This window comes from Triturus cristatus, chromosome 10 (assembly GCF_964204655.1).
Source record: "Triturus cristatus chromosome 10, aTriCri1.1, whole genome shotgun sequence".
Taxonomy (NCBI): Eukaryota; Metazoa; Chordata; class Amphibia; order Caudata; family Salamandridae; genus Triturus; species Triturus cristatus.
Window position 1 is genome coordinate 893,266,683 of NC_140593.1, and position 21,856 is coordinate 893,288,538.

The 21,856-nt window shown below is 47.0% G+C and overlaps 1 protein-coding gene across 3 annotated transcripts in view; it reads right to left on the minus strand.

Annotated features, from left to right (window-relative positions):
- SCAP (SREBF chaperone) overlaps positions 1-21,856 on the minus strand; it is a 654,188-nt gene that overhangs the window by 374,209 nt on the left and 258,123 nt on the right. For all 3 annotated transcript variants that reach the window (XM_085628619.1, XM_085628621.1, XM_085628620.1), the window contains exons 3-4: positions 12,823-12,952; positions 12,362-12,519 (exon numbers count right to left, since the gene is read on the minus strand). In XM_085628619.1, coding sequence (XP_085484745.1) covers positions 12,362-12,519; positions 12,823-12,952 — 288 coding nt within the window. The remainder of the gene's footprint in view (positions 1-12,361; positions 12,520-12,822; positions 12,953-21,856) is intronic.

Below are 21,856 nucleotides of genomic sequence, written 5' to 3' on the forward strand. Positions count from 1 at the left end.
GGATACTTGACAGCTATGTGGAAGGAATGTGGTGTCAACTACAAGTTCACCACTCCTTATCACCCACAATGCAATGGGCTTGTTGAGAGATTCAACAAGACCCTAAAGGGTATGATCAAAGGATTACCTGAAAAGCTCAGGCGAAGATGGGACATCCTTCTACCCTGCCTTCTGTTTGCTTACAGAGAGGTCCCACAAAAAGGAGTTGGCTACAGCCCCTTTGAATTGTTGTTTGGGCACCCTGTAAGAGGCCCACTGTGTTTAGTGAAGGAAGGATGGGAGTTACCTCTCAAAAAGCCTAAACAAGACATAGTGGACTATGTACTTGGTCTCCGCTCCAGGATGGCTGAGTATATGGAGAAGGCATCCAAAAACCTTGAGGCAAGCCAGGCCTTACAGAAAGCTTGGCATGACCAAAAGGCTGTCTTGGTTGAGTTTCAGCCAGGACAGAAGGTATGGGTGTTGGAGCCAGTGGCCCCAGCAGCACTCCAAGACAAATGGTCTGGACCCCATACAATCCTGGAAAAGAAGGGAGAGGTTACCTACTTGGTGGACCTAGGAACTCCCAGGAGTCCCCACAGGGTACTCCATGTTAACAGGTTAAAAGCATATGTTGACAGGGCAGACATGGGCTTGCTCATGGCTACAGATGAGGGACAGGAGGAAGAGAGTGACCCTCTCCCAGACCTGTTGTCTCAGAACCCTGAAGATGGTTCAGTTGAAGGAGTGACCCTTGGAGGCAACCTCACTGAGCATCAGCAGATTGAATGTAGACAGGTTCTACAATCATTTCAACACATGTTTTCGTTGATACCTCGTCAAACTGACTGGTGTACCCATGTGGTGGACACTGGTGACAGTCTGCCTGTAAAGAACAAACTTTACAGACAACCTGACCACGTCAGGGACTGTATAAAGGCTGAGGTACACAAAATGCTGGAATTAGGTGTCATTGAACCCTCAGAGAGCCCCTGGGCTAGCCCAGTGGTTCTGGTCCCCAAACCTCACACCAAAGATGGCAAGAGAGAGATGAGGTTCTGTGTGGATTACAGAGGACTCAATGCTGTCACTAGGACAGATGCACATCCTATTCCAAGGGCAGATGAGCTCATAGATAAACTGGCTTCTGCTAAGTTTTTGAGCACATTTGATTTGACAGCTGGCTATTGGCAAATCAGGTTAGCTGAGGAGTCCAAGGCCAAAACAGCATTCTCAACCCCAGGTGGGCATTATCAGTTTTTGGTGATGCCCTTTGGTCTGAAGAATGCACCTGCCACCTTCCAAAGGTTGGTGAATCAAGTCCTTACTGGGTTGGATGACTTTTGTGCAGCATATCTTGATGACATTGCTATCTTTAGCTCCACCTGGGAGGATCACCTGATCCACCTGAAGAAGGTACTTGAGGCTCTGCAAAAGGCAGGCCTCACTATCAAGGCTACTAAGTGCCAGATAGGGCAGAGTAAGGTTGTGTATTGGGGCCACCTTGTAGGTGGAGGCCAAGTTCAACCACTGGAGAGTAAGATACAATCCATCAAGGACTGGTCTCCTCCAACCACCCAGACTCAAGTTCGAGCTTCCTTGGGCTTGACTAGGTACTACAGGAAGTTTGTTAAGAACTATGGGTCCATTGTGACTCCTCTTAATGATCTGACATCCAAGAAGATGCCCATAAAGGTTCAGTGGACAGTAAGCTGTCAAAAGGCATTTGATGACCTGAAGAAGGCCATATGCTCTGCACCTATCCTGAAAAGTCCTGACTACTCCAAAGAGTTTATTGTCCAAACAGATGCTTCTGAGTTGGGTGTGGGAGCTGTGCTGTCACAACTTAATGTAGATGGTCAAGACCAACCCATTGCTTTTATTAGCAGAAGGTTGACCCCCAGAGAGAAGAATTGGTCAGCTATTGAGAGGGAGGCCTTTGCTGTGGTGTGGGCCCTGAAGAAGCTGAGGCCATACTTGTTTGGCACTCACTTCAAGATTCAGACCGACCATAAGCCCCTCTTGTGGCTAAATCAGATGAAGGGTGAAAACCCCAAACTGCTTAGGTGGTCCATTTCCCTACAGGGGATGGACTTTACCGTGGAGCACCGGCCAGGTACAGACCATGGGAATGCAGATGGTCTCTCCAGGTACTTCCACTTAGGACATGAAGACGAGACTGGTCAAGGCTAGTTTAATGTCCCTGCGTTTGGGGGGGGGTTGTGTAGGAGAATAGGGTCTGCTATCCTATGGTCACCCCACATTTTTGCTTTTTGCTTCACTGGTTTTTGACATATTGAGGCTGTGGGCCTGCTAATCAGACCCCCAGCCTGCTGTTCTCTCTAACTAAATTGACACTATGCACCCTAGGTGCATAACCAATTGGAATTGGATCACCCTGTGAGCCCCTGTACCAGTGTACACTAGGTACCCAGGGCATTGGTGTATCTAAGGCCTACCAGGGGCTGAAGCATGTATTGTGCCACCCCTGGCCTGGCCTAACAATTTGACACAACTGGCTAATCACTCAGCTGGGGTAAGTTGGTGTAACCACCTCTTACTTAGGTGTAGTATACCTATACCTAACCTTAAATGGGACACCTGGTAACCTATAAGTCACTCCTATGGCAGGCCTTGACAATCCTGAAGGCAGAGTGCTTGGTTCCATGTGAGATGGTGCTCTGGCATGAGCTGAGCCTGTCTACAGTGGTCGGAACTACTTCCTTCTACCGTTTCCAGATATCGTCATACCATATACTCTTAAGTGCATTATGAACCTCGCGGTTAAATGCTATCTTTGGTTTGGCTTTATCAAAACATGTCGAGTAAGGTGTCATACGAATTGGAATACTAACCCCTCGCCAATTCTGGCGACGGGGTTAGCATTCCACCCTTCTAGAGGGACACAACATGTACAGTACCTGAAACCCGGGTAAAATCAGACATAGCCTCAGCTCCACAAAATGGATGCTGCCACCACAGACAAGTCTTCCCTCCTGCTGCTGGGAGTCCTTCCAGCTTGGGATGTGTGGACAAAGGGTTTCCTGCCAGGGGAGGTGCGTGCACCACCCCAGACAGGATTTTGTGTATTGGTCAGGTAGGGCTTGAATGGAATCAGACATGCCTGAGGCTCACAAGGAGCCTCGGTGCATATGCCAGTTCAAACCGGTCCTGGGGCACACCAGCCCCGGACCTGGGGCGAGCTGGACAAAGGATTGGGGCTGTAACCACCCCCCTTCCTGGTCCCACCCTTAGGGAGGGACCTAGCAGGTAGTCCGGCCCCTAGAATCCGCTTAAAGGTAGGAGCTGTGTCCAAAGACTTCAGACATCCTGGAATCAACTTAACCACAAGAAGAAGACGGGAACTTCGACGCTCTGCTGCACAGAGGACAGAAGGAAATCTCCCCTATGGTCAGGGAGTGACCATCTTGCTAACGCAAGCACCAACCAGCTATTTGACGTCTGCTTTGCCGCCTCCTCCCGCCGGAGCCCGAGCCCAGAGCCCGACAAGACCTGGACCTCCAGACCTCTCACCGCCCGATCCACAGTCCCTGCAAAGAGGGAACCCGTGGAGGCACCGAGACACGTGGAGCCAGCCATCTTGAAAGACCGAAGACAAGCTGCAAGCGCGACAACAGAGGCTCCCTCCAAGTTGTGCTTTGGGTCCTGAGAAGCCCAACACCCGAGCAGCATCTGCACCAAAGGTGAGCCCTCCAGCATCTCCCCGATCTGCGTGGGGCCCCTCTGCACTTTGCATCTCGACGCGCCTGCCCGGTCCCTGGCCCGTTGGCTCGTGGCCATTTTGGCGACCTAACTTGAAATCAACGACGCTGGTCTGGTTGCTCCAGACTGGCCCCAGCTGCTCTCCAAAAGAGCAGCCCCTCTAACCTTGCTGGTCAGAACAATCAGCTTTCTTGAATTTCCACGACTCCTGCCTTTGCCAAGGCTTGTTTGCTTCTTTCGAGTCGCCGACACCGCCGACAGCGAGAGCCTGTGTGGGACAGCTCGTGAACCGACTCCTGGACGTCGTCGACCTTCAGGGACCACGTGGCTGCAGAGACAAGCTACACCTAACCACCTGTTGGCACCCGACATCGCCTGGTACCTACCTGGTGCCATGCCGGTCACTGGCTAGTGACTGTGAACACTGTCCCCTCTGCTTTCAGGTCTTCTACAACTCCGATCCACCCTTGGATCCAACGCAGCTCTTCTGGACCGACCGCCTGCAGCATCTTTGTCATCAGGCTCCATTGAATCGATAGACGAAACCCGACGCACTTCGAGACCTATGCACCCGCTTCCTGTGGGTGAGGTAAAGCTGGCACTCCGGTGCCCAAGTGTAGAGAAACATCTCTAGTGTCTGTGTTTTGAATCTTAAGATCGTAGTCCCTCCAGAAGACCCTTTCTGCAGTAACTTTTAAACTTTTACGCACCCATTGAAAACCTATGGGAGCCCGCGTGTAACTTTCCTCACTGCACACGCGACCCGTGGGCCTCCTGGTCACTAACTGAAGTTAGCTCCTTGTAGGCCCAGCGATTCTAGAGGCCCTAGGCCTTTTCCCTTTCCTGTTCGTGGTACTTATACCACTATTTTAGTATATGGATTGAGTGGCCACCAGGGCCCACCCATATAAAGTGCAACTTCTGTATATTATAACATTGTCTTGTTTAACGATTTGTGCTCCTGTGCTCATAAAGAGTCTAGGGGATACTTTGAGTAATAAATACATATATATTTTGAATATATATCTGTGTGGTGTCCTTTCATTGGTATAAAGGGGGGTTGCATTTGGTAAAACAGCCTGCTTAACACGCTTTAACGAGTTTAGCCTCAAAGACGGCTTAGCCTACGCTACCACTAGGGCAGCTAGTCCGAAAAGGTTGACTTACAACCACACCCTAAGGGTTGCTTGGCATGGTACAAGGTGGTCACTTTAACTAGTGAACATCATATACCAGGCCAACTTCTCACAGCTGGCGTCCCCCAATTCCTCTGCTCAGTCCTGAGACAATTGGGCCTGTTCGGCCAGAGGGTCCTGAGACCCCTCCCAGTCGCCCTCATCATCCGATTCCTGGTAGACATGAGGAATGATCGGAGCCGGACGGTGGATGAAGCGGTCACCCATCGGCGCCGGTAACGGCGTCGGACGGCGCCGGGTCCAGAATAGGGCAAAACTGAGGCTCGACGCCGTGCGGGGACGGCGTCGGGGGCAGAACCGGTGTCGGCGCCGGCGGAGGAGGCGTCGTGAGGTCGACCGGCGCCGGCAGAGATCCAGGCCTGGATCCCTCGGGGACCTGCGGCGTCGGGCCGGAGCCCTCGACGGTGCCAGGGCCGGAGCCGCCGGCACGCGAGGTCGCCCAGTCAACCCTGCGGGGCCCGAAGGCGCGCCGGCAGGCGTCGACGGCGGAGCCAGATTCCTCATGGCCGAGAGGAAGGCACTGACCTCCGCCGGAGTCGCGTTAGTCCCAGGGACCGGAGGGTATAGGGACGAGCGCGGCTCCTGCGGCTCCGACGGAGCCGCGGGGGTGGAACCACCCGGACCCTCGGCCGGGTCGAGCGAGGGGAGTCCGAAGAGCGAGGACGCCGCTTGGACTTCTTGGAATGTTTGGAGTGACGGGACTTACCCGAAGATCCCGACGAGCGATGTCGATGGCTGCGGCTCCGCGAACGGTCCTTGGACCTCCTCCTGGACCGGGACCGAGAGCGGCGCGGAGCAGAGTGTCGAAGCTCGAGTAGCTTACGGGACCGCTCCCGCCTAGCCTTAGCCGTCAAGGCCTGACAGTCGGGGCACGACTCCGCATCATGGGCAGCCCCCAGGCAGTACAGGCACCGGCGATGGTGATCTGTTACCGACTTCAGTCGGTGACAGGCGTCACAATGCTTGAATCCAGGCATCCTACCGGCACCAGATGTCGAGTCGAGTAACCAAAAGAGGTCAAAATGTTAGTCAAAAAGTGTCTAGGGGTAAGCTCTTCCCGGATCGGCGCTTACTGGCGCGGAAAAAAGAAGAACTGACGTCAGCGCGCGAGGGCGGCGTCTAAGTACTCCAACGTCATTCCGGCACACGACGCTAACGACAGACGCGGAGCCGCAGACGACGCCTAGCGACGCGCAAGGGGTATTGCTACAAAAATCTTTCCGGATCCAGCCTGACGCCTGGGGATATTCTAAGGTGAGGAATCTAACTAATGTGTTTCTTTCAGATATACACCCCATGGGGGCGATGTAGCTAGAGGATCCAGGGTACTTTTGATAAGTGTATCCCAGCAAGACTCTGGTCCATAAAGCACCAATGTTTCCTCAACAGTGGTCTGTTCCATTCCACCATGTACCGTAACTGGGCTGTTAGACAGTAGTGAGTAAGGTGTGGGAGGCTCAAGCCTCCTTCTGTACCAGCAGGTATTCCTCTTTCGGAACCTTGCAGGGTTTCTTGCCCCTTCAAATATATACCTGTATCATGTGTTGTAGCTTACCGAGCAGGTGCGGGGGCGGGTCTAGGGGAAGTGTTCACATGACCTACAGTATTTTGGGCAGCGGGGTCATTTTTTACAGCAACTATTGTGCCTAGCCACGTGAGACCTTCCCCTTCCATGTTCGCAGACCTAAGCGGGCTGTGGCTATATGGTCAGTGTAGTGGGACTCTGCTGTTTAGTCCAGTGAGGGGCAAATTTTGAGTCTGAGGTAGGGCATCCAGAGTTTAGCCCATGGGAGAGGGAAATGTCTTTCTAGGCGGAGCTCATTATGCTGGGATACAGTGAGATTAAGGGCCTGTGATTACTGAATGTTCAACCTTGGTGGCGTTCAACCCCGGAATCTAAAAAGTGTTAGTAATGGGAGAATAGACAGAGTGCTGAGACACCCATCTCAGTCTGCGCACTGGCTGTTAAAATACAGTGTGAGGTCAGGAAGTAATAGATACAGGTATATGTGTGATGTGCAGCTGAGAAGAAAGTATATCCCCTAACAGTGGGATGTTGCGATTGCCAGATATAAATTAGTTCTTCAGTTTGCCAGCGCACCCCTTCCTGTATGAAGGCCCCATTTTGTCCCACTCTTTGAGCTGAACTGTCTTGATTGGTATGGCGCACAAGGATAAAACCTACCCATTTTACAAGGTCGGCATCAGTGAATGGGGTGACTAGGCCCAACAAAACACACAAGATGATGGAGGGAATGTTGCACATTGGCAAAACATTCACCCCAGTCACAGATCTGGGTTTAATCCATCGTTATTTTGCTCACCACGCCACCCCAGTTCAGATATGGCCATATGCAAATCAGTCTTGACCGTGTGCCTCATGGGAACAGTCCAGCCTGAACTGCCAAGCCATGTCTTCCCTGGACCGGAATCAAGCATCCTAGGACCGGTTTCGGGGTGACTAGGCCCAAAGCATGGAGCATAATTTTCTCCGGTCAGTCATTCAGTGCATATAGTGTGGGAAGGGAGAAAGTGTAGTAATGTTGGAGATGCATACTGAGAGAAGTTTACCTGGTACCTCTACCTGCGTTTGGGTGACGTGTCTCAAACTTAGAAGCTAACTGGATAACTACACTTGCTCTCTTGCCTGCTCCTTGGGAGAAGTATTGCTCATCAAACCAGCTGGATTTCAGCCACCCTCAGTCCATCTTCACAAGGTGCGTCGCCTGTAGGAGACAAATATTGCAATCGTAGGCTCGGAGGAGGGAAAGAAATGAAAGGCCCTTTGTGGGTGCGTTAAGGCCATGGACATTGAGATTGAGCATTATAAGCAGGTGCCCTGAGGTGTACGGAGGTGTGGAAGGGGTTATCAGCCTGCTGTATGCCCAGGTCCTGTCTACGTGCATATCTGACAGGAGGTCAAGGAGTCCAGGAATGGGAAGGGTGGGGAACCTAATTGGGGAGGAAACGAAAAACTTGTCTGCTCCCACCATGCGAGCAATACATACTGTCATGTTGGGGAAGACAGATGGCTGAATTGCCAGTCCTAAGTAGCTAATGGTGGGGCCGCTCTGCTGGCCCCTTTCTCGGTCCTCGGAAAAGAAGTTTGCATCCCAGGCCTCCTGTTAGTGGTAGCATTGCCAAGATAGGGCCTGGGTCCCCAGTCTCATTCAGTGTGATGATCAAGGTGGTCAATCTGAGGCTCACGTGGAAAGGGTCTTGTGAAGCTGAAATTGTTGTTAAGTGTTCTTGGTGGCTCTTGTCTGGTGTTGTTTTGCATGGATTTCTTTGGTAGGTGCAGTGTTCTCGCCTGCCACCGGTCTGCTGTGCTTGTGACCCCTGGGATTGGATAGGCCAGATCCCTTTCCCCAGTGAGCGGGTCAAGCCCAAGACCTCTGGGCTTCAGTCCTGGTACCTAAAGAGCAGGTTTCATTATCCCACACAAAGGTCAGGTCTCAGCTTATTCTGAGCACACCACAATCAAGGAGGAATTTTATAATTGATTATTTAAATAATGGAGATAGCACAGTGTGTGAGCCCATGCCATTATAAGTATGTATTTTATATAATTCTGGTTTTATTTTTTCGTTCATCTTAGTGACGGTTGTAAATATTTTAAATAATTGTACAAATAAAAAATAACTAACAGAGACCAAAGATATGTTGAGACCTGATGAATTGCTGCAGTTGTACCGCCTTAATCTATACTAGGATTTTCAAACCTACAGAAGTCATTCAACAAGCCAGTTGTTCGATGGTATATTTGGATCTAAGGACAACTATTTATTTTGGGGGAGAGGGACGTGTGGGGGTAACTCTCAGGAGTTTGGGCACAGTGCTGGACGTGAGAGAGATAACAATATTTGTAATTGCCATATTTAGTATCTTCATATATTGTGTTGTCAGTATAGGAGAAATAGGATGGTGAGGGGTTTAGCAAGGATGAAGGCCACGGAGGAAGGCTTGAGTTTAATTTGGGTGAAATGGAGGTGAAACTCATAACAGTTTCCAAAAGGTTCCAGCTAAGATGGTCAACTGTTATAGATGCCAATCCTGATTAAGCATGAAAAAAAGTTCTAGAAAGAGGAGTCGCTAGTAGCACTGCAGTACCCTGCTTTCTGCATTTCCACGGTGCCACTTAAGTTTCAATTTTTGACTTAGTGATCTCTTGACAAAGACTCTCCTTGATCAATCAAGACCAGACAAGTCTGCGTATCAGTTAAACAGAATTAATCCGATGATAATCCTGTGTACATTTTTTTTATTGTGGCACAGGCATCACTTTTGTTTAGTACAGTGTTAGTCCTTTTTTAGGTCTCGTCTAGCAACGCAGCGCATGCACTGCTCGCTCCTAGCGAGATCTATTGTTGTCGATTTGGCTTGCGAAGCGAGGGTGGAAGCTCCACCCACGCTTCTTACTGGCGCGCTTGCCAAATCCGTGCTTTCTATTGGGAGGGAAGCATGTTTGGTTATTATCTTGTTTTAAGCTTTAAAGGTACTGGGGAAAGAGAGGACTGAACCAGATTGGCACCGGGATACGATATTCTTGTCTCTATTCTTAGCACACTCCTACGCTGCTAGCATAGTGACGGCATACGCTCGCCGAAGCTGGGTTGGTAGCCTCACGCTTTTTGCGCAGGAACAGGTCGTTCTGCTGAGTCAGAGGACGATTCTGGCGCTAGCTAGTCTGAGAATAGCTGTATGGTGTAATTCTTTCCCCGCAGGCTGCAGGAGGATCCCCTTGTGGGGTGAGTGGAGCCCTGTCTGAAAACAATATCATGTCGTGGAATGCTGTAATCTTCGGGTAAGATGTTTTCTCCAGGGCTTACTACTTCATTAGCCACCGTAATGCCCGTCTACTTGCTATGTGTCCCTACTCCCTTGAGCTGACCATCACCTACTTTGGATGTTTGGGCATGTGTGCTTCACTTGCTCAGTTAGTCGAATTACATATAGGATTTACAACCTTACAAATTTCAGAATCTGTCACTGAGTGAAGTACTGCAACTTGTGTCATGTTTAGTATGACTGGTATTTTCTTCATAAAGGTGACAATCCTAGCCTCGTACCACCGCTGCTGGGATTCAATGCCCACGTTTACCTGCTGTAATTTTCTAAACTCTACCTCTGTTTTTAATGTTTAATTTACTGATCCTCTCCATGTCCTGTATGTGACTGACCATCTGTGCTTCCCTGCCCCTACCTCTGCTGTACATATGCCTCGACTGTTTTCAATTGGTCCCCTCTGTAATGCTTTTTCTACCTCTATGCTATTGTGTTCCTTATCCCCTCTTATTAAACTTCCCTGACACTGCTTTTAATCTTTTCTTCCTGCTGCAGTTATATGCATCCTTCCTCTGTGTTTGGACTTCAGGGACTCCCACCCCCAGCTTGGACTGTAGTTCACCCTTGTTCTCAGACTTAAGAGGTCTCTTAATCACCCTCTCCCTCCACCCCATGTGCCCCACTCTTGGTTTAATGACTCCACCCTCTGTGCTTTTAACCTCAGTGTCCACGCCTTTCTCACTTAGACTTCACTGTCCTCCTTCACTTCCCAACTGATGTTTTTAGTCTGTGTAAGTTAATTAACTCAGCCTAGCCAGTCGTGAGAACCATTATCCACGACAAAATTTGCGATGTCACACTCAAAAGTGCCGCCTGTTGTTTCTGTGAAAGATCCAAACGTCAAGAAGTGTATGCATAGCTCCATTGATTTGCTTTATTTTAACTACATTGCCGTTTACACTGTATAAGTAATGCAGAAAGGGAGGTTCAGGGAGGAACGGTGGAAAAAGGCTTAAGAAGGAAGGCACAGAAGTGATTGTTTATAGAATAAACACTGCGACAAGCATTTACAATGCATTATGGAATTGTAAATGACAATGCCTTTTATGTATGTGTTAAGAAAACTTGCAAAGTACAAAGTTGCAGGTTTTCAAAACACATAAATAAAAGGCATTGTCATTTACAATGGCAATAGCTCAGTGTCTCGCAAATGCGAGACCTATTGCATTGCCAATGCTTGTTCTTTCTTGTAGGCCACAGCTCGGTTTTCCCTATGTTGGTATTCTCATCGAAGAAGAAACTGTTTTCACTCACAGGTTCTTTCCAACTGCAGGTATGAGTTCTTATTACAACATGAGAAATCAGATTGACAGCTTAGCTAGTGATGTGATCTATCTGTGTCTCATGAATACAAAAGACAGCATTAACTTAATTTAACTTTGCCCACCAACTTATTACAGCTCTGCACTTAATGCGCAACAGCCATATTTTAATAGCATCTCCTGTTCTAAATACAGGGGCGGCTCCTCCGTAATGTTTGAGGAGCGTTGCCCCACAGCCTGTGCAGCAGACAATAAATAAAATGATAATAACGCAATGTTATTTTCATTTTATTTATGCTGTCTGAGCCCAATACAAATATATAGGGCTGGGCGGGGCCGAGCAAGTCAGGGAGGAGTTAAGTGCACTCATAAGAGAACATGTGTGTTTGGCGGGCAGTCCGAGGCCAACCAAAAACACATGTGCACTTATGGATCTCCAACCTAGCTGTGTTACATAGCCGGGCTGTAGAAACAGCACAGACTCCAATGCTCTGTCTGAGCGGAAAACGAGGCTGCTCAGACCAATTCTGGCGCTGCCATCGTTTAAGAGCAGTGTCTGGATTGGGTGCGGAGCCTGTGCCTTGAGGGCCCATCCCCTTCCGGCCGTCGGCATCCGAGAGGAACAGCGCTGCAGCAATCAGTGGGATCGGAGTGGGGCAGAAGGTAAGTGCTTTTTATTTATTATTCTTTTTTTTCCTACCCCCTCCCCAACCCGCCGCCCTCTCCACCTGCGGCCGCCCTACTACTTTAGGTAGACAGCGGCCTTACTGTTTAAATAGAGAAAAATATTTACTTCCCACATAAGGACCCATGGAAAAGGATAAAGGAGACTATGAACATGATGGTAAAAAGACATGGAGGTTGAAGCTTTAAGCATGACAGTAATTCACATAAATCATATTTCAAGTATCCCTTCCTTTACAATCACAGAAATGAGAATGGCCGTAGAAGTGGAAGAATGTGTCACTATAGGAGACTCAACTTAGCCAATTTACATATTGTTACTCTGATTTCTACTCACCTCCTCTGCCACAGCACTCATTTTTATGGCAGATGCCAGATGCCATGGTCTGCCCTTCTCATAAACAGGGTGGAAGGGTAGGTCTTTGTGGGTTGGGGTGGGGAACAGTTTCTTTCAGAACAATAGCTATTTACTTGGGGAGAATGATGACTACACAATAGCCTTTAACGGGGAAACAGACAGGCATAATCATAAGTTTGAGTCCTAAAGTCTTCAGAAAATGTGGAATTGGACAGAAGCTAGGGGATGTTTTCAGATGGGTCTGAAAACCTTGGCTCAATAGCCAGGGGCTGCAGAAAGTACTCCATTGGAACAGCACTTAATGGCCCACATACCTGTCTCTTAGTACATGGTTCCTGATTTCCTCCACTAGCTGGAATACCCGGGACAAGGGTGAACGGAATACATCAACAGCTAGGAAGTCTGAGTGCCAGGGCGAGACCACTGCTTTCACATAGATCTGCAATATGTAGGCCACCGGGGCACCCAAGTACTGTTGGAGAAAGAAGAAGAAGAAATGGATAATTCTACATGTGCCAAGCAAGCAATGAAATAGTATCTAAAACATCAGTTTGGTTTGAAGACCCACAAATCTAGCAAAAGTGATCTATTTTTGTCAAGGGGCTTGCTGACTTGTCCCTTACCTTTTCCCAGTCCCTCAAAAAACTTTATAAAATAGGCAAACATTGCAACTCTAGAAAGCAGACAATCTGGAGTATAGCTATTCAAAGTTCACATCAATCCTAAAGACTAAATTGATCAATCAATATCGAAAAAAAAAAGCAGCAGCTCATACCCAATCAGGGCGTTCGCCAGGGTCTGTCGGTGGTGAAGCCGGTTCCAAAGGCGGAGGAGAATAATCTCTCACAGGTGTGGTGTACTCCACAGGACCGGTCCCAGGCAAAGGAAGCTTCAAAAGAGGGTAACTGGATAGGAAGAAGAAAGCAGGAAGAGGTAAATTGGCTGAACAGAACAATGGGAAAACCTCAATACCAAGCAATGAGAAAAGATATAGGTTTGCTGGCTGCCAGCCAATGAGAGAGACCAAACAGCAGACACTACTTTGTTGCGGCACATAGCTTCTATTCAAAGTGTACAAAGACTGTCAGAGAAGGACACCAGAGACATTGCTATATCAAAGACTGCACCTTCTCCCACACACAAGTTACTCTTTTTCCACTCGAAACATTATCAATGGCTAAAACTATAGCTCTACTGTTGGGTGTGTGATGCACGAGCGCGGTGACTTTTCTATTGCTGTCTACACCTACCCCTCAACTCTGCGATTCTCAATATCTATGCAAGCCCCTTTAACAAAATCATGGAAAAACCACAATGTTCTCTGCCACTAAAATGCTCAAGACACAATATAACATGGGAATCACCAACAAGCAAAAACCACCACTAAACTATCAACTCAAGGCCAAAGTCAAAATCAGCTTTATTCGGTGCAATAAATACCACCATAAAAGCATAATAGTCAAAAAGCATTCCTACATTACATCATAATTAAAGTTTGTACAGATTAACAATTTAATACATTCATCAATTAAAAATGTATATAATAAGACAGATACTAGTACATGAAGAAGAATCTAAAGTGCAAAGTGCAAAATGCCATCATTTGAAAGTCATAGAGGAATGGAGATAAATACACTTCAGACTTATCAGGTTGCAAGACATACATACATAAAATATAAAGTGCTAATGCATGAAAGTGCATAATGATACATAAAGTGCAAATTCCACATCCTAACTCGGAGCCTAAAGATAGGGCTATGCTTATACATCTTGATTTTCATATAACAATACGTCCAAATGTGAATAGTCTTTTCTTTTCCTAATTGCGAGTTGTACAAAAAGAGAAACAACATTAATGATTTTCAAATTTTCCAGAGTGCATACAAAGTTAAAAGCATATTTATAATTAAAAAGCCTATTTGATAAAAAAAGTGGTTTTAAAACTGATTTCCGGATGTCCTTATAAAAACTACAAAAAAGAATAAAATGCAACGTAGATTGTTTGGATTTTCCATCACATGGACAGTTTGGTAATTTATGATACCATTTTTCCATTCTAGAAAATGCAGCTAAATAATGTAGTGTACCCATCCTTAGTCTAGTTAAATAAAATCTGTTGTATATTTCTCACCAGTATTAAATATGGCTGTATACCCCTCATGAGTGGGCTTTCACAATAGGAGACAACACTATGTTTATGACTGGCAATCCTTACTCTTTCATTATCCATGGCATTTAGATATCTCAACTTCAGATCTTTTTTTACTAATCTCCTGTATGGATATAGGGTTCTTCCTATTAATATCAACTTCACAATATTTTTGGAGACTAAAAATGTACTCCAACCAGGGTATTTTCCTACTAAAGTCGAGGGCTAAACAATCCGTAATTAATTCTTTTGTAAATTTTGTTTTGTCTTTAGCCCAAATTCTATGCCAGAAAGTGAGACCAGACAATTTTATGGAGTCGCTTACATACGGGACTGAGAGTTCTCTGTGGACTATATAATTTGCTGTTGCGCTAGGGACTGCCAACAATCTTTTTAGGAACTCATTTTCAAAAATGTGTAGGGAGGCGGTGTTAGCTCTCCCCCAAATTGCAGCCCCATAGCAGACCCCTGTGATACATTTACTCTGATACAAAATCAGGATTTCTCGGATGGGTTTATTACCTATTTTCATTGAAAATCTAAAAATACTCTCTATAACCCTTACAAATTTCATATTACATAATTCAATATGGGTATTCCAAGTACCACTCCTATTAAAAAGCATCCCCAAATAAGAAAAAGATGACTGTTAATAACAACCCCGCCCACATGTTGCTGTTTATTCTTGGGCCTATTGCTACCGCATGTCATGACAAATGTTTTCTTTAAGTTTAATTTAGGATCTTTTTCGGTCATGAACAGGGCAACATTTTCTATTAGGCTTTGCAGGCCATTTGCTGTCCTTGATATTAGGACAGCATCGTCAGCATATAATAATACTGGCGTGGGGCGTGTCCCAATTTTCGAGGCGTCCACAATTAAATTTTGGAAGAAGGGGTCTACATTGTTTATATAGAGGGAGAAAAGGAGGGGCGCTAATACACACCCCTGTCTGATGCCACACGTGATCCTAAAATCAGGTGTGCATTCCCCCATTTTTCCAAACCGTACCCTAGATGTTAAGCATTTGCAATGCAATAGGTCTCGCATTTACGAGAGTTTGAGCTATTGACATTGTAAATAACAATGCCTTTTATTTATGTGTTCTGAAAACAGATAAATAAAAGGCATTGCCATTTACAATGCCAATAGCTTAAACTCTGCAAATGCGATACCTATTGCATTGCAAATGAGTTCGGGCGATACATTTTTTTGGAAAAGCATTAGGAGAGAGCACGCCATGTTGAATGTTTGTGTGTTTTTTTTATGGTTGGGACAGAGAAGGAATGTAAGACCGAATCGGTTAATGGATGGATGAATCGATGTATGAGTGCAAAGATGAGTGGGGGAGTGCATGTATGATGATTTACTGAGACCCCCAAATCCATCACTGATGCAAAAAGCACTTTGATTCCTAAGCCAGACCTATTGACATTGCCAATGCTTGTTGGTTATTTAACTTAAATGACTGTATTTCATCCGTGTCTCCTTGTGTGTGGCCTGGTATTGGCCGCAGATGGTACTTGGGTTACAGGCGAGTCAAAGAATCGAGATTGATCGCCTTGACAGTCCTTCACTACTGGGTGCCACAAGCAAATCCCTCGAATGACTTTCTCTCCCTCTGTGCATAATTGATAGCGCTGGCTTGAGGCGAGGCAAGTGGCCTAAGCAAGAGTCCTCTTGCTCATTTGGCATCTCATCTCTATTGTAGGCACTGCCAATGCCAGGAACAATGTTGGACCGCGTGCATTACTCCTTAAACATAACTATAAAGAAGAGAGCAATCGGCCAACAGTGGTACAATTCTGGAGTCCATTTTATTTTGTTGGCTTTCAAAAAGCACAATGCTGTCAGTATGGTACTGTCAAGTATAAGTGTATGAAAGTGCTCCTAAACATTTCTGCCATCCGAGACGCATTGAGGTAACAAATCGCTACTAACGGAGCTTTGGGTCTCCCAAATAGCCCTGCCTACACCACATCGCACTGCTGTGGGCCTTAAGGCACATGTAGGAGTAATGTTCTGAAGGTGAACCACCCTCAACAGTAGCAACTGGATCAAGTAACCATAACAAATGAAATAAAATTACCAGCACTACATTGACTTGACTGTGCACATCTTTTAAGCAAAATATGCCAATAACTACAGAAGAATTAAACAGTCGAACAGCAAAGTGATAACACTGACATAATCTATCCCTTTAATGTGTTAGTCCGGTTAATATCGATTTTGGGGCAGAGTATTGGGAAGGGAAAAGTAGTAAGGCATGTTTCACTAGCATGAAAAACGAGTGGTGCGCGCGCGCAACAGCGAGACGTCTGGTTTCAATTATCGCGCCCATGTCTGGGCACGGTAATTAAAACCACATGCTGGCCGTGTGGGTAACCGGCACCAATAGGCCCTGGGCGGAGCAATGTGCCCGCCTTTGGCCAATTGCGTGCTGTCTTTGTTAAAAAGACGCACGCAAAGGCCAATAGCGTGGGCCAATACAAAGAGCACATGCTCGAGCGTGTGCGATTATTAGGTTACTTTTAGAAATCCCCTACATGAAGTCTTCGCCAGAACAGTGTATGCGCGTTGTTACAGGCTCAACCTAAAAAGGTATAGATCTTGGATAGATATATAATTACATCAGTAGGCGCCCCTAGCGCTTTCAATGTTTCCCATAATTTACAATGATTGACAAGGTCGAAAGCGCTAGTAAGGTTAACAAAACAGAGGCGTAGCGCTCCTTCCTTTGCTAGGGTGTATTTCCCTATTAATAACTCTAGGTTTAGTTGGGAGGTAGGTTGAAAAGGGTCAACTGTCACCGCTCAATCTCCACGCAAGTAGGCAGAGTGTTGACAGGTTCGGGTGAAGAACCCTTCCCTGCTACTGTGACAGAAGATCCTACCAAAGGGGCAGCTTGATCGGAGGAACGATGGCCATGCTCAACAGTTTGTGATACCAAACTCTCCTAGCCCAGTCCGAGGCGACAGGGATGACTTGGGCGCAGTCCTTCCTGATCTTCTCGAAACCTCTGGGTAGGAGTGGTATGGGCGGAGAGGCCATATCTCCACTCAAAACGAAAAGTGTCTGAGGTAGAGCGGCTGTGGAAACTCCAGGGTGGAGAACTACAGACATCGCGCGGTCTCAGCAGTGGCAAACAGATCTAACCAAGGCTCTCCCCACTGTTGAAAGAGACCTGGCACCACCTTCGGATGGAGACGCCATTCATGATCCTCTAGGAATCTTCGGCTGAGTTTGTACACTCTCGCATTCAGAGAACTCTCCAGGTGTTGAACCACCAGGGAAATGCCCTATGTTCCAGCCAGGTGCAGAGACTCGATGCCTCTTGACAATGGGTCCACGACCCCACCCTGTTTGTTGTAGTACCACATGGTGGTGGTGATGTCTGTGAACACCTGCACTACCCTTGCCTTGAAGGGTAGAAAGGCTTTTAATGCCAGCTGGATCACCAGGAGCACTAGAAGGTTGATGTGGAGTCCGGATTCGGCCGGAGACCAGAGGACTCTGATCTCCACCTCTCCCAGATGGCCGCCCCATCCCAAGAGTGAGCCATCTATCACCACTGTGAGATCAGGTTGGGGAAAGGTGAGGGGTCTGCCGCTGAACCAATCACAGTTTGCTAACCACCACTGCAGATCATTTTCAGTTCCCTACGAGATCTGGTCCATGTCAGAGAGACTTCCCTGATGCTGCGCCCACTGGAACTTCAGGTCCCACTGCAGAGCCTGCAGTTGACAGCGGACATGTGTCATCAGCACAATGCAGGAGCATAATCAGAGTTAGTCTCACCAAAACCCAGGATAGAGGCAGAAACATAGATATCATAGCCTGAATATCCTGTACTCGCCGTTCGGGGGAATAAGCCCGAAACTGCACCATGTGAAGAACAGCTCAGATGAAAAAGAGCATCTGAGAGGGAGCCAGGTGAGACTTCGGCATGTTGATAGTGAACCTCAGTAACTGCAGAAGGTCCGCCACAGTCTGGAGGTAGGAGACGACAACCTGGGGCAAGCCTGCCTTCAACAGCCAGTCGTTGAGATAGGGGAAGACTGGCATCCCTGATCTCCGCAGATGAGCTGCAAACACCGCCATCACCTTGGTGAACACCTGAGAGGTGCTGGTAAGGTCAAAGGGGAGCACAGCAAACTGAAAGTGCTCGTGGCCCACTGTGACTGTTAGAGAGATAGGCCCCCTAAGATACTTTTAGGTCCAAGAGGAGGGGGAAAAGACTAAGACAAACTAATATAATACCTCTATTCCGACCTATTTTCTTTTAGATTGACCTGAACAGGTTCTAACAAGCCAGTACTCCAAACTGATTACAAAAACCTAATTGTATTTCTTTCTTTACTTTATTTATCACAGATTTTCTTCAAGCATTAAAAACTTGTTTGTCTTGTTATTATTTTCACATCTTTTTTAAAATACATGTCAATGAAATGTTATACAAACATTATATACAAAACTTGTGAGTCTTTGTCAAAAACACAATATGAACAATTGTTACTTACCTGTAAACAGGTGGTTCTCCAGTATTGGTGTCTTTCATAGATTCACATGCTTGAATATTCCCCGTCGTCGGAGTGGGAGTCCCACGGTAAATAAAATAGCAATATATACATATATATATATATATAGTAAAATATATACATAAGTAATCATATAATTAGTGCATATAGGTGTAAAACACACATAGTGTACCTATAAGAGAAAAACTCCATAGGAATACAATGGAGAGAGACAAAAGACCTTTGTAGTCTATCTCTGTCATTATGTAAGTCCGAACTCCAGCCAATCAGGCGTCAGCCCCTCTCTAGAACCTTCTCCTCAGAGCCTCTCACCTCAGATTTTCGTAGCACAAGAGTGACTGTAAAGTGCATGAGGAGAAGAGAGCCTCTGAAGGGAGGAGGGAGGGTCGCATGTGAATCTATGAAAGACACCAATACTGGAGAACCACCTGTTTACAGGTAAGTAACAATTGTTCTTCTCCAGTATTAGGGTGTCTTTCATAGATTCACATGCTTGAATATAGAATAGCTAGCAGTAACAATCACTATTGTTTCCATGCCAAATAGATTCAACATATATAGATAATCAATCTTCTTATGCATAAAAACAGTATTGAACAACTGTAACATTGTAAATGCATAATATATATGGAAACAATATGGAGGCGGGTGGAAGAGGCTCACCTTACTTAAAAAGATTGCGCAGCACTGCCTGTCCCACCGCAGCATCCTCCTCGCTTAAAGTTGCCAAGCAGTAGTGCTTAGTAAACGTGTGTCTGGTCGACCACGTAGCTGCTCTGCAGATGTGTTGCAAAGATACTCCAGCAAATAAGGCAGTAGATGATGACACTGCCCTAGTGGAGTGTGCCCTCACTGGAGACTGCAGAGGTTTATTTGCCCTTTGGTGGCAGAAGACAATAGCTGCCGAGATCCAGCGTGCAATCGTTGGTTTAGTAACCTGACGTCCTTTATGACAGCGTCCATAAGCTATAAAAAGTTGATCGGATTTCCTGAAAGAAGCTGTCTTACTGATGTAGAACTTAAGACACCGCTTGACGTCCAAAGAATGTAATCTTTGTTCTGCAGGTGTCTGAGGATTGGCAAAAAAGGTCTTTAATATTACTGGCTCATTAATGTGAAAGTCAGTAGGCACCTTGGGTAGAAATGATGGATTGGTGCGTAACACTGCAGCATCCGGTTTGAACTGCAGGAACGGAGGTTTGATGGTAAAAGCATGGATGTCACTGACACGACGAGAAGACGTTAGTGCCAGAAGTAGAGCTACTTTCCAAGTGAGATATTTTAGGTCGGCCTTGTGAATGGGCTCAAACGGAGGTCTCATCAATTGTGCCAACACAACGTTGAGGTGCCACAACGGAGGAGGACGCCGAACTGGCGGAAATTTCCGGAATAGGCCCTTAAAGAATTGGCGGATTATTCTTGAGGAACAAAGGGAACTTGATCCATCTTGCCGGAAACGGGAAATGGCTGCTAGAAAAACCCTTAGGGTTGCATGCGACAGTCCAGAACTGGCTAGGTGCAAGAAGAATGGTAGCAATTGCTCTGCCGTGGAATGTATCGGATGAACTCCGTTAGCAGCACACCAATGGCAGAATCGTTTCCATTTAAACTTGTACGTCCTGATTGTAGAAGGTGCTCTTGCCTGGGCCAAAATATCCCTACAATCCTGGGGGATGTCTAGGTGGGCGAACTCATGGTGTTCAGGTTCCATGCTGATAAGCTCAGTGAGGAGGGATTTGGATGACAAATTCTCCCTTCGCTCATGGTAAGCAGATCCGTCCGATGTTGCAGGAGGATTGGCTGGCATTGGGACAGGAGGAGCAGTTCTGAGAACCACGCTTGCCGTGGCCAGCACGGGGCTATTAGGATCAGGTGGCAAGGCTGTCTCCTCATCTTCCAAAGAACCCGAGGTATGAGGGGTATTGGAGGAAAGGCGTACGCAAATAGATTGCACCAGTTTATCAAAAGGGCATTCCCTTGTGATTGCTTGTGGGGATGCCAGCTTGCGTAATTTTGGCATTTCCGGTTCTCCGGCGTGGCAAAGAGATCGAGTTGCGGACGGCCCCATAGTTGGAATATCCTCTCTAGAGTGGGTTGGTGTAACTCCCACTCGTGGGTCGACGAGGAGGACCTGCTCAGTGAATCCGCTAGGACATTGGATACTCCTGGCAGGTGGACTGCCGTAAGCAAGATCTGATGACTGAGAGACCAGTCCCAAATTCTTTGAGCTAGCCTGGAGAGACTTGGGGATCTTGTTCCGCCCTGTTTGTTGACATAGTGCATACAGGTTGTGTTGTCTGTCTGTATTAGCACTGACTCTCCTTGGAGCAAAGGCAGAAACGATTTTAGAGCCAGAAAAATCGCCATGAGCTCCAACCTGTTGATGTGCCAAGATCTTTGATGTGTGGACCATCTTCCCTTCACAGAGAGATCCTCCAAATGAGCGCCCCATCCTTCCAATGAGGCGTCTGTTGTGAGTGTTCTGTCCGGTGGCAGCGACAGAAAGGACATGCCTTCCGTCAAGTTGGCTGGAATTGCCCACCATGCGAGTGCTGACTTTATCTGATCTGTGACACATATCATGTCGTGGAAAGATCCCGTTACCTGACGCCACTGAGCATCCAGAGCTTCCTGGATAGGACGTGTCCTCAGCCGGCAATGAGGGATCAAGGCAATGGATGATGACGCCATCCCCAGAAATGATTTTAATAGTCTCACAGAAACTGACTCTCTTGATCTGATCAGAGCCACCAGTCGCAGCATCTTTTTGAGACGCTCCTGGGAGAGGAATGCCTTCGCTGACACAGTCTCCAGAGTTGCGCCCAGGAAATCTCTTTGTTGGTACGGATGAAGTTGGGATTTTTCCACATTTACGGACAGGCCTAAAGAGCGAAACACGTTCTGGCACAGAAGAGTGTGTTGTCGCAGGTGAGTGCTTGACTGAGATTTCAGGAGAAAATCGTCCAGGTATGGAAATATTTGCACTCCCTGGAGGCGCAAATACGCTATTACTGGAGCCAGTACCTTCGTGAACACTCGAGGGGCTGAGCGCAGGCCAAATGGTAACACTTTGAATTGGTAATCGTGTTGACCCACTCGAAAACGCAGGAACTTTCGATGCC